Source organism: Cataglyphis hispanica, chromosome 7 (assembly GCF_021464435.1).
Source record: "Cataglyphis hispanica isolate Lineage 1 chromosome 7, ULB_Chis1_1.0, whole genome shotgun sequence".
Taxonomy (NCBI): domain Eukaryota; kingdom Metazoa; phylum Arthropoda; class Insecta; order Hymenoptera; family Formicidae; genus Cataglyphis; species Cataglyphis hispanica.
Window position 1 is genome coordinate 1,925,807 of NC_065960.1, and position 13,656 is coordinate 1,939,462.

General features: G+C 39.5%; 1 protein-coding gene across 1 annotated transcript in view; it reads right to left on the bottom strand.

Annotated features, from left to right (window-relative positions):
* The window catches only part of LOC126850892 (insulin-like receptor), a 43,371-nt gene that overhangs the window by 14,675 nt on the left and 15,040 nt on the right, over positions 1–13,656 (bottom strand). The window contains exon 2 of the mRNA XM_050594335.1: positions 9,711–10,952. Coding sequence (XP_050450292.1) covers positions 9,711–10,293 — 583 coding nt within the window. The 5' untranslated portion in view covers positions 10,294–10,952. The remainder of the gene's footprint in view (positions 1–9,710; positions 10,953–13,656) is intronic.

The following is a 13,656-nucleotide window of genomic DNA, read 5'->3' on the forward strand; positions in this document are numbered from 1 at the left end:
ACTTCCACTCTGATTTGACATGCGTGTTTCGCAATGTGAGTTGGCAACAACAACAAATATATTCAAAGAAATTCAAATGCAAACGTTGACAGATGTTGTCGCGACAATATTATCGCCAATAAACATTTGTCATTCGTCGTGCAAGTTTCATATAAGTGTCATGTCAATTGATAATGCCGTTCTCATTCTTCTTTAACATCATTCCATTATGTTGAACTTTTCGCTTAGGACATTTGATATTTTCGCTATTAAATATAATAATATCTATATTTTGTATAATTATATATTGATGACCTGAATTGATTCCTGAATGTCATGTACAGAGCAGTTATCGCATCAAATGATATAACGATCTGTTTATTGGATATTCTTTTGTCTCAAGCTTCAAATATTAATTGTTGTTCCGTTTATTGTCGCGTCAATCTACAAGTATTTGATTACAATCGTTTTGATAATGTATAATCGGGCAATGATATTTATTCATTATTCATTATATGATAATTATTTATTAAAAGAATAAAGTATAAAAAATATATATGAGTATACAAAATTTACTTACATATGTATATCTATCGAATTATCACGGTTATTATACATAAGTCTTTTTCTTTCTATTTATGAAAATCATAAATTATTTGTGTTTTTATTTGATTTTCTTCCTTAGAACAAAATGAATGTTATACACTTTTTTCTTGACTAATCGTTTTTACGATTTTATAAATAATAAGGCATATTATAAGCAAAATTATTAGTCAACATGGAGCGTATGCAATTTACGCGAAGTGAATGGAGACCGCGTTAATAATCTCATTGTAAGTAGTTCTTTTTTTAATCAGAATTGAACAAAGAAATGTTTAGAATTGTTATTTTATATACTTTAATTACAGCCTTCTTTTCTACAGCGAGTAAACTTGCTATGAAAGTGATGTATTCCCAACAACCGGCCAAACGAATCTTGCAACTTCCACCATCAAGACTCGCATCTATCGCGTCAAATATCAATGGATCATGATTAATTAGACGAATCGCGATAATTACTCGGTCGCGAAACATTCAGGTAGAAGGTGTAGCGTCCCGTCGTGCCGTGTCGGGACTAATCAACAACGTAGTCAAGTCGACGGTGGCCAAGCGAAGCGAAGCGAGGCGTGGCAAGACGAGGTGAGGTAAGATGCGAAGGCTTCATTCATAACGAAATACGCGCGAGAATTGCGGTGTACGCGTATGGGCGAGCGTACTATCTGCGTATAATAACGCGTAGACGCGATGCGGAAAGCATCGTGGCGGAACGACAATGTAGATCATTGTACATTCCTCCTCGATCCGACCTTGTATCAAATTCACCGATTGTGAGGCGAGAAGAGAGAGAAAGAGAAGGGTTTCGCGAAAAAAATTACGATAAGAGAATGCGAAGAAACTATGTCACCATATATATATATATATATATATATATATATATATATATATATATGTATGTATGTATATGCATATGTATATGTGACTTAAACTCCGCACGACATTTCTAGTTCGTGCGTTATCTTGTCTCCGTAAACCTCGCGCATATATAAAGTCACCTTACAAATCACAGCGGAAGAAAAAAAAAATAACAATTATAACTCGTTATCGCAGTCAGTTATCAATTATGAATAATTTTGTCGTAATTGTTACGTTGAGTTGGCAGATACACAGTTGTTTTACAAGCAGGTAGAAGCGACTAAACGCGATCCAAGTGTGCAAATATGGATGCCAAGAACGACGATCGTGCAATCAAATGCATCAACAATGCTAATTGTGCATTCGCGTTCAAGATATTTCACGACCCATCGATTCCTCGCGAGCGTTGAACCGTACGATTAATTATGTAAGCAAAATGACATGCCTCTTAAATATTACAGAGAAATTTGACCGTCGAGAGTATAAACGCGCCGGGGCGATTAATAATGTGTCCGAATGTAAATTTTTTTCCTCTGACATTCGGATGTCGGCTTTTGAACGAAGTTGACGAATCAGCGAAAAGCGTATCGATCATATTTCGCTGAAACTCCCAGGAGGGAGTCGGGGAATTATACGCGCCAAGATGCGCGCAAGGAAATCGCAAGGTGGTAACGCGTATATATGTGTGTGTGTGTGTGTGTGTGTGTGAGTGAGTGTATGTGTCATCGCACACAATTACACGCAAGCCAACATATACGATACAAAGGGTGCCCGGGGAATCTTCTTAAGGTTGCTTCTGGATGTAGCTTACTTAAGAAGTTGCAGTGAGCGGCGCATTCCGAACGCTCTTCTCAAGGTTGCTAACCATTCACCTAAAGGCCGAATCGCTTCCACACCGTTGACTATCATTTTGTGTGTGTGTGTGTGTGTTCTCTCTCTCTCTCTCTCTCTCTCTCTCTCGCTGTGTGCGTGTGCGCGTGAGCGAGATGCTACCTCATGGCATTCCTCGGCCCGTTCTTAGCTCGATACTTGACGATGTAGTCGTGGCGGGCCGACAATTCCTGACTCCGATTGATTGCTACTTTGTATTCCCAATAAAAGCCAGCCAACCCAGACATAACGAGATGCTCTCGAGTAGCGCAATACCCTCTCCTTCCTCCTCCCCTTCCTCAGTCCGTAACGGAGCGCGCCACTCTGCGTGGGACGGTTAAATACTCGACCGAGACAGCATAGATTTCAAGACCGCAGAGAGGTCTATTGTCACCTCTCTCCCCGCTCCTTTTCACGGTTAAGTAAATTGTATAGATAAATTGAATGTGCAAGCGCAGTAATTGCGATGAGGATAAAGTAAAGTGTCCGTTGAATGGAGCATTTTCCTCTTAACCGGTCATTCTTTGGTATATCTTTTTGTATATCAAACTGAAAATTACGCGTAAATTAGACAACAGTAAACGGCGAATGACCCGAGGCGACGAGCCATAGAGATTATAAACGTCAAAACGAGATCGCATGGCATATGGCAGTGCTGCATTGTATTCTCAGCGAAACCGGCTCCGAGCTAGGCGAGCGGTACGGATATCAATTGTAAAGAGAAAGAAAAAAAATGAAAATGCCTGCGTCACATACATACACACACACACACACACACACACACACCGAGAGAGATGACCGGTACAAAATATAAAATGAGACGCTATAAAAATCGATCGAAGAAGTGAAATCAAACGGTAAGACCGGTAAAGATTCATGACTCGAATCATGTCATCATAAAGAGTGTCATCATAAATAATGAAATGTAAGGAATTAAATTTGAATCAAATTAAAGTAAATTTTAAAGTAAACTTTAACAAATTTAAATATATACGAATTAAATTAACGGATTAGAAAATAGACGGAGAGACTTTACAATCGCTTTTAACAATCAACAAAAAATGAAATGATAAGAGTTTCTATTCGCGCGGCTATATTTCCTCGGCTATAAAACGTTCTTTCCACGACATAAAACTTGTCCGTTTCATGCAATCGGCACTTTGTTGCAAAAGTCCTCGACTAACCAGCTGCGGAGAGGACGCGCGGCACGAAAGGCAAGTGACCGTGCAGTTATGCCCGAAGGAATGAACGAAGCACTAGTCAACATTTTCAATCATATTTCATATGGATGGTAAAAGCTGTGCGTATAAATCTAGACGATCGGACATCGAATGTATTCGGATCATTGTAGAATTTCTAGCTTCCATAATCGCGCCGATATGATGAAAGTATGCACCGGTCCATCGATGGAAACTGACGAAACGGTTTTCTATGCTTCTCTTCTATACATAGACGCATTGTTCCGCGATCGATAATTCGGCCAAGATTTTCGTTTGTGTGCCGCCGAGATATTTCCTCGAAAAAAGAATTGGCGATATAATATCAAGGCCAATAATATCAACTACGACAAGATGTACGATAAGATTGTACGATCAATCGCGCGTAGTTTATTAATAAAGCGATCTGTGTTATTTAAGCAGACATGCAAAACGTATCGTCTTTTTTTAATTACCGATATAATTTTTTTAATCACGATATTAACGGGAGAGCGAAAAATAACGAGAGTGAAAATATATAGGGCGGCGTGAACTTATAAATAGGCAACCATAATGTAATGCTCATCATTTTCTCGTGCTTGCGGCTCCGGCTTACATTTCATCAAAAGCCGGAAGTCATTGGCATGGCGCCACACGACGAACCGACCTCCTGGCGATACGCGCTATTGTGCTACCAAACTTGGACGATTCGAGGCCGGCCTCTGGGCAAAATATGCCCATAGGATATGCCGATGCTCTAAAAATAACGACGCCTCGCGCCTTTCCTTCGACCTCGGTCTAAAAGGAAAACCACTCTTCGATAACGACGGGAGGATAAACTCGTTAAACTCGTCGGTACAGGTAACCGTGGAAAAATATATATAATTAACACGCTCGCGCACTTCAAGCAAATCGGAAGAAAAAGTGTTAACGGGAGAATATCCGCAGCAGAACCAGGTGTAAGGCTATCTAACGAAGTTTTTTCGAACGATGCCGGAAATCACCGTCTAGACAACCCTCTTTCTTCAATCTCAAGGCGATCTTCGGGTCGCGATCAAAATGTCTGCTACGACCTCGTAACGCACCGAGACGGGAAATCTAATTTTATCAGGTCAGGTAGCCGGATGCTTCGCGAGTTGAAAAATTTAACGTCTCCCTCAAACCGCAAAATTGTATATAAACTATGCCGATACGATCATAAAGATACGTTTATAACTTGGTTTATACACGAGATTCCACACGTCAATGCACTTGATTGCGTTTTGTCTTGTATGTAGTATGTAGTTGCATCGGACTTTAGATATAAATGCATTATTTGCTTGCATTGTGAATAAGATACACATTCGCTCAAGCCTTTATAAGTCGGTTAGTCTCCTTCGAGCGGAAATCATTAAATAATGTCACGAGATGTCTTCGCTCACGCTAAAGAGCTACTTAATATTCGAGCTGACACACCTTAATTACATCAACCTTCCTGGCCCTTCGATTCCGGGTCTCCCTGGGTCATCTTCTTTCTCTTTCTCTCTTTTGCTCGCGACCTCGATGGCTCTCCTCGCATCGTCAATAACGTACTTTCCATTAAGTCGGTTAGACCAAGCGAATCTAGGGTCGGCATATTTGCATAAATCCCCACAGGAATAAGGATTGCTTATTTATATACATATATGCATATATTTACATGCATACATATAAATATAATATATAAATTTTTATTTAAAAAACAGTCGCGAATATCGCCTCGGGAGAAAAGCATAGATGAAACAAACAGAGTGCTCGTCGATTAAATAATCCCCGATTCAAATAATAGATTCAAACAATTTTCCGATTAAATAATCCCCGCTCTGAATCGTAAACTATAATTATCGAACGTCAAACACATCCAGTATCCAGGTATAGAAACGGCATAGAAACGGCCGAATTAACACGATTCGATAGCGGGATTCCCATTTTTTTTTTTGTTTGTGTTCTCTTCCATTAACCATCCCCCTTCTCTACTGCCCTCTTCATTCTCCCGATCGTTCCCGTCGGTACTTCTGCACGAGATGTAAATCGAAAGAAAGCAAGCACGCCAGAAATCGAAAATATAAAAGAGAATTACGTACGACATGTTATTCGTTCATTTTACTGCTCTGAAAGCTAGCATATAAAAGAAACGTGACACGATAATTTACTATTCATCGACTTGCTATCAACTCGACGAATGCTCGCGGAATAACGGCAGCGATATCGAGCAGACGGGGACGTTGCACGATGTTTTCGTCGACTCCGATTCGGCGGATGAGAAAGGATGAAAGCGGAGAGAGAAGGAAGGGAGAGCGACCGAGCGCATCGCATCATAGGAATGTTATCGGCTCCGTTGTTTTCGTAACGAGAGCGATCAGTTTTTTTTATAGCGGGATATGCGCCCGATCTTGTTCTCCGATCCCTTTCTCCCTCTCCCGCCCATATTCTCCTATTTTCGCTTCCAGTTTCTTTTTTCCTTGGTTTTCTCCGCGCGTATCCTTCAAAGCCCATAGCGTTTACTAAATCGAGGGAGCGCCCACCTCGAATTAGATCGTCTTTTGGCCAGAAGCGACCTGAGAGAGAGGGAGAGAGAGAGAGAGAGCGAGAGAGAGAGAAAAGAGGCCGACGAGCGTGCGACTCTTTCTATATTTAGACGCGCAAGGCTAAAGTCTTGCCTTCCTCGTATCTACGAGGAATTTTCTGGTTCGTCTACATTAATTTGACTACATACGACTGACTCATCTTCATTCTCGCCGTTGAGAGATTGTGGTGTGAAGATATCTCGGTACGGTATCGCGGAGCTTGTCGACATGCAGCATGTGATAGCGGTCGAGGGATTCAGTTCTCGGAAATTCAACCGAGAAAAACAACGCGGTGCGAAAATATTCTCCTCATAGCCGCTGAGAGCGGGAATTTTTAGGAGCGCTTATACGGTTGATTGCCCTCGGAACGCGCAACGCATTCGGAGAGGAAACGAAATTAGAAGGTTGCGCCGCGAAATTGGCACAATTTAAGAAACATTCGTCGTCGTGCAAGCTCAATAAGCACGTGACATGAATTTTACGTACGATCGTATTGGTAAGATAATTTAAGATACTATTGTATATATATATATGCACATCTATTACTAGATACATATTCGCCGCATTTACGTCATCGCGTCGTGCGTCTGCGGAATATCTGACGGTGATGAATCGGTCTTGAAACAATTTTATACTATACTTCCAAGTAGCTCCGTAATTTTTCCCATCATTATTTTCGCTGGAGTAAATAATTTATTTATAGCATTTGCATTCTTATTAATTTCGCTCGAACTTACGTCGCGTTATAATTAATAAATTTGTAATTTTTCAACGGAGGAAATCTCAAAAGAATCGATTGCAAAACGACGATTTAGATATTAAACATGGAAGCAGCAATAAAATTTATATTTTACAGCAATATTGAAAAAAAAAAAGATTATGGAAGCAAAAAAAAAAAAATTGTTAAATAATCAAGTAATTAATAAATAATCAATAATTAAATAATCTTATCGAAGCCTATTGATATATCCGGTATTGATCAACTTTAATCATCAATTGTATTTGTCGATGGTAACCGATCGCGATAGATGTTATCGTGATTGAAACTAAGGAGGCGCGGACTATGAACCATTGCTGGTCTTTGACGTCTTAAACTAGTCTCGAGCAACATTCCCGAGCGACATTCCAGAGTATGAATCGCTTGATTTTCGCTACATGATCCCCGATGAATAAGTATTCTGCGTGTATATTCGCGACAACACGTTTATATTGATAAATTCTCACGTTTATTATGCACATAATTATTTAATGCAAATCTAGACCAGTTATTTTTCTTTTTTTTTTTTTCTCAGATTTGCGCTTATTTATATCGCTCTTAACAAAAGAGAGACACAAAGAGTCTTTGTCATTAACGTAGGAATTTACTTAAACATTGATATATCCTATTTAATGAAGAATAAACTTATGTTTTACGCGCTCAAAGCTAAAATAGCAGATTAAAATTGACTCCAAGTCATCCTATAAATATGACTCTAGAATGTTTCCATCTACGTGAATAAGAATCATTGATAAGAAACACGAATCGAATCTATACGTCACTCTGGTGAAAAGTAGCGATTTGAAAGATTCGTAACTACGACTTGTCTCAAATTATCAAACATGCAAATTATCACCCGTGGCTGGAAACAGCCATTATATGAGGGCATGCACCTTAGTCGAGACACGCCGCTGCTTATGTATCGCGAAACAGGCTTGCGCGTAGGCGACTTACGACTTCCAAGAATCAACATTGGAGAGTCCGAGGAGAAGGGAATATAAAACCAGGCGCGATAACCTCTCCTGGGTGCACACTCTAAAATATGCGTGATTCATTCCTCTTCTCTTTGCGCAGATTTATATTCTCCTTTAACAAGTGTCACAAATGTGAGTTCTTATAAGAACATCATCTAGCGCGATTAAACGCTATTATATCGCAACTATTGCTTTACGTGTTTTTTGGGGAAATATCATCACGCTATGTAAAGTCGCATTATTTAAAGAATCGGTCGGATTAAATAATGGAATTTTAATGATCGGCGAAAATCAGTTGCTTGCATTAACACGTTGACGCCGGCATGACCCACCGGTGGGTCATGCCTGTTTGTTCCGTGGGGCGGCATGACTCACCGATGGGCCACGCTTCTATATCAAAAAGTACGTAATACAAAATGTTATTTTATTTTATTCAACAGTATACATTAACATTTGAATATTACAATCAAACATTCAATACAAAATACATCTTATAATTTAACTTATAAATTGAATATAATTAAATGTAATTTAATTTTTTCTGTGCAACTTTTTAAAGCATGCCATACATAATGCCGGCTTGCCCTCACAATCATTGCAGTATGTTTTTACTTTCGTTGCTCTACTCGCGGCGTACTTAGTCCCTTTTACGTTTACTAAGTGCTTATAGCATTGTCTGCATGGGGCGAACCGCTAGTTGAAGCGCCGCCGCAAGGAACGAATATCCGCGCCGGCGTCAACGTGTTAAACGATCGGTGAATATCGTTAAAATTCCTCAAGACGGATCGAAATGATTTGTGCGATAAATTTAGTATCACACATACGAGTCGACTTCTCAATTAACGCGGTCGTAAAAAGTGTAATAAAAGTATGCGTACATCTTTTTTTTTCTTTTTCTTTCGGATAACGCGATTTTACAATTCAAGAGAATTTATCACTTTTCTCGAAAGGTCAGTTGTTCACATTTAAATGCGATCGAACAAATTTAGATTTCCTTTTGTATCCTTTTCCTCCCTCTCTATTCAATTAACAGCTAACTGACGGCTCATAATATCGTTTGACTAGAGAAACTGATTGCATCATTAACGTGCATTTTTATCCATATTTTATCCGCAGAACTCTTCATTCTCGCGTGTCTTACGCGAGACACGTGATCGTGTAGTTAATTTGTTAATTTCGTTCATAAATGTGATACGGAAAGTCAATATTTATCGCGTCAAAGCTGCCTTTTTTTCGCCGTTTTATATACCGAGTGTTGCAACACTGACAATTTACGTATCGATGAATATAATCTCTTGGCCTCTTCTCAAAATAGCAGAGCGTATCTGGGCGTAGAGCTGCGTGAAGAGTATGTAAATTGAAGTTTTATACAAGCTTTATACAAATTTTATGTAAGCTTCTCTATCGCTACTTTTCATTTTTACTAGAAAATTACAATGGAATTGTTTCCTCCATCCTAGTCGTCAGAAACAAGAAATATGTAACGAATACATTTTCAAGTAAATATATGTACATCGTAATCGTAAATTTCCAAGCGACGAAGTGGTTCGCTTGACCTGCTTCTTTGTGCATTATACACGATCGCAACAATATGCCTTCGCATTCTCCCTCGTTCTTTTCAAGACTTGCGAACTCTTATGCGGATATAATACGGATGTTCGACCAATAGCGCGGCGATTCACGCGTTGATTCGCATTTCAAATGCGATTTTAATTCCTTCTTTGTGCGGATCAATTTACACGTATCGACATTAACGTATCTTACAAACATAGAGTCTCTTCAAGGCTATTTAACGATGATGTAGAGTCAATTTGTCTCGAGTTTCGCAGAAGAAAATGCAAATCAGCCAGCGTAATAACGTAAACCTTCGAATGGAAAAAAAAAATAATGTACTCACCTCTGGCTGCCTTGCGGGAAGCGTTGTCGCGCTTTTGCGCCGCTGCGAGATCGGGAGATAACGCAAGCAAAACCAGAAAAACGGTCCAGAGGAGCCTCCGCCACTCCGTCGACTTGCCGTGGAATCTGACGGCCAGGTGGTTCCATCGCACGACGCTCGAAGCACATTTCGCGGATGATTCACAGAGCGAGAGTCTATCGCATCTCAATGTTCTGTCGCGCTTTTCCACGATTTTCGCTCTCGAGTTCGCACTCTCGAGGTCGCGTTTTTGCCTCATCGGCCGCCGATCGCGCTGGCCGAAGTGCTGTTCTGTCCGTATCGCGTCCACCGTATCGGAACATCCGTCTGTTCGACCGCGAAGACGCTCGCAGAGATCGCAAGCCGTCGTCGACGTCGACTCCGACGGCTGGAGTGACGCATCCTCGAACGAAACGTAATTCGACGACGACGACGACGGGCAATGGCAGTGACGACGGGTGACGAGATGTGCTTCCGAAGAAGATAATAAAGCCGAGACGTACGGTTCGTCCTCGTCGAACGTCGCGCCGCGAATTCTGCGACACGCGAAGATTGGAGACTTCATCTTCGGAAGAATGCGAAATATTTCTCTCGTCGGAAAAGTAAAGTCAAGTATTACGCGCTCTCTTCTCGCGAATTCTCAGAATGCAGGGGGAAAAGCGTCGCGGCGTTTCGCTCGCGCATCCCTTCACCGTCGACGCGGCGACGAGAAGAGACGGGAATTTCGCACCAGCAAACAAAAGCCGCTCTTTGGGCTTGTACCGTGTTCTGTGTTCAAACGGTATATATGATACGCACGGAGGTCTCGAGCGTTAATGCGATGACAGACTCGACGACGGTCGCTCAAAGACGTCCCTCATCTTTTCTCGACGTTGCCCGAGGCGTGTTTATCGGCGTCGAGCTTCGTTGACTCTCTCGTAACCGGGGAGGGGGGGAGAGACACGCACGGGAGAGATTCGTGGGCGTATCGCGAAGAGAAAGCGTACAGAGCGCGCTCGCACGCGCGCGCGCGCGGGCGCGTATTATCAGCCGACCGTGCTCAAAGATCGGCACCGCCGCCGGCAGGTCACCGCACTAAACAATTCCATTGAGAGTAGTTACGCGCCGCCGTGCGCGCCGAATCGTGATTAGTAAACTGACCCTGTGGCACCGCAATCAATGCACAGTCCCGATAATGCGATTGATAATCTTGCTTCCTCGGCGATATCTAGGCAGTCTATCGTCCTGCAACAGAAAAGAGCACGATATTACGTACTTCATAGATTATTTAGATGTATAAGTTAGATCCGAGTTCTAAACGAGTCGCCCGACATCGTTTTTCAATTAAAAATTTATCGCTGGTAGGTCTACTTATTAGGACGTATTAATTAGAGAAAAAAATGAAACACCTTGTATACCACAGAATCATTAATTTTGCTCGTTATATAAGACAATGCGCTGTAAAATGTACACACGCGAGATAAGTCTTGACTATCGTATCGTGAAAATTATGATGGTACTTTCACGAATGACGCTTATGTGGCCATCAATAAGCAGTTATTTACAATGCGTTCACCGGCACCGAGCGCGCTTCGCGCATTCATTATATTAAAATAATACTCGCAAAGATAAATTATCGTGACCGTGTATATTCATGTTTCATGAATGAAGTGTGCATGCAAGAATAAATTATATAAAATACACACACACACACACACACACACACACAATTACAGTTGGAAAAGTATGATTAATGTAATTACATCGTGATACGAGACGCTACGAAAAATGCAAATTTACCGAAAAACAAAGTTATTGTACGCAATGTCACATTTGAGGATGGCTCTATATCTTATCAAACTGTAATTCGCCAACTTATGCGATAACATTATTGCATGATAATACACTTCATCTCATAAATAAGCAAGAGAATATATTTTTTACATTTTACATAGATATTATGTATGGATAAAAATATATTGAAAGCTTTATTTATTCAAACGATTAAAATATTCAACATCGATTTTAAAATTTAAACACACGAGAGATCGCATATGAATTCATTTTTAAAATTTTACATTTATGTTTGATTTATACATAAAATTGAGATAAAAATAATAACGGAGAGAAAAAGTGCACAGTTCTGTATGATGTTTTCCACGCAAATTGAATTTAACTGATAACTGAATAAATATGTTGCACGAGTTGTACATCAGTTCCATTTCAAATTTGCCCACGAGACATCATTTCATGAAAAAAATATTTGTCGAACATCGATATTTACCTCGGGGATTTTACAGGAATTAATCAATTTCACTTAATCGTGAATTTCGTTATTATTTTTTACGATAAATTATACCGGGTAAAAATCGCGTACGCAGCTACTCCTATCTCTCAATCAATTATGTTCAACGTTTTTTTTTAACGTAGAATTATGCAAAGTATACTTGGTATGCATCTTACATACTAGTTACATACGGGAGTGACTTTTTCGCGAGTACCATACGCATTTATTTTCCATGCACATTTTTTATGAATCGCGACGCTCTATACATGTTTATAACTCTTATCCGGAGTGCGTGATCCCGGGGTCATGATACTCCGCGTGAGAGAAAAAATATTTTGTCTTCAAAACATATTTATAATATTATAGCGCAGAGCGATAAAACATGCGTGTGATTTACAAATTATCGAATAAGCCTAGGGTGCTTGGAATGAAACTCATTCGCCGTAACAACGTCGAACAATGTTGTATGATAAAATTGTTCGCCAGAGATGCCCGGATGTGTTCTGCGTTCGTTAGAGAACGGTATTTTCCCCGTGTAGATACAAACCTATCATAGAAAGGTAAAGCCGTTAAGAGCCGCACAGCCAACCAGTTATGTATGTGCCCAGAGGCAATATTCGCATCGTTTGCGATCCTTGCAAACTTAACGTTGTTTTTCATTATGCGAGAAGCGAGATACCTATACATGGATTAGGTGTACCTGCCAGGAACAAACTACACGATGGAAAAGAGAGGGAGAGAAAAAGAGAAACATGCAATATGCTGTAGTGATGTTATTTCATGGAAAGGGAAGTTACATGTAAAAATGTAAATAAAATGAAATTAAAATACTTATCATTCACAGCTATTTCCCGTATTTTTATCTTAGCCTTAGAAATTAATTTTATTTATAATTTACATATAATTATTTCATGTATATTTTACTCTTTGCATTATCGTACTGTACTCATTAAAAAAAATTATCATTCCTGGAAAATCCTGAAATATGTATTTTATCGTAAAATGATTTCAGATAAAAGTTATTTGATTTCGAAGAAAACATTCTGTGATAAGCAGGTGTGAACGTATTTCTAAGGTTATCTTTGTTTTTTTCAAACATTTTTTCTTTCGTAAATTGATTATCCTCATCATTCTATGTATAATAATAAGATGCAATCATAAAAAAAATTTATAATTTGTATTTCATAATTTATTTTGACATGTGACATGTAATATATCACAATATGCAGAATTTACATAAGAAAAAATATATGATTCTATAGTTCTATGTAAAAAAAAAAAATTTGATATTGAAATTTTAGAAACGCCTACATTTGAAACAAAACTGCATTGGTCAAAGACAAAAAAAAAAAAAAAAAACAATTGCTTGATAATTCTATTATCTAAATAAGAGATCTCTCGGTTTCTTAATAAGCGCTGGAAAATGTGCGAAGAATTTATTACTCTCCGCTTTGACGGGAGTAAAGTTGGCTTCGCGATCCCACGAGTGTTTAAGTGGCTGCGAAAGAAAAAAAATTTGGAACGTCATGCCTCATTGTAAATAAATACCGTCTCGCTTGCCGTGACTCCCGGGGTTAAGTAACATGATTTGATTAAGCGTAGATTTCTCTTAATAATAAACGGTAATTGATTTATTGCGTTATAAAGGGGGCCACGCTGTCA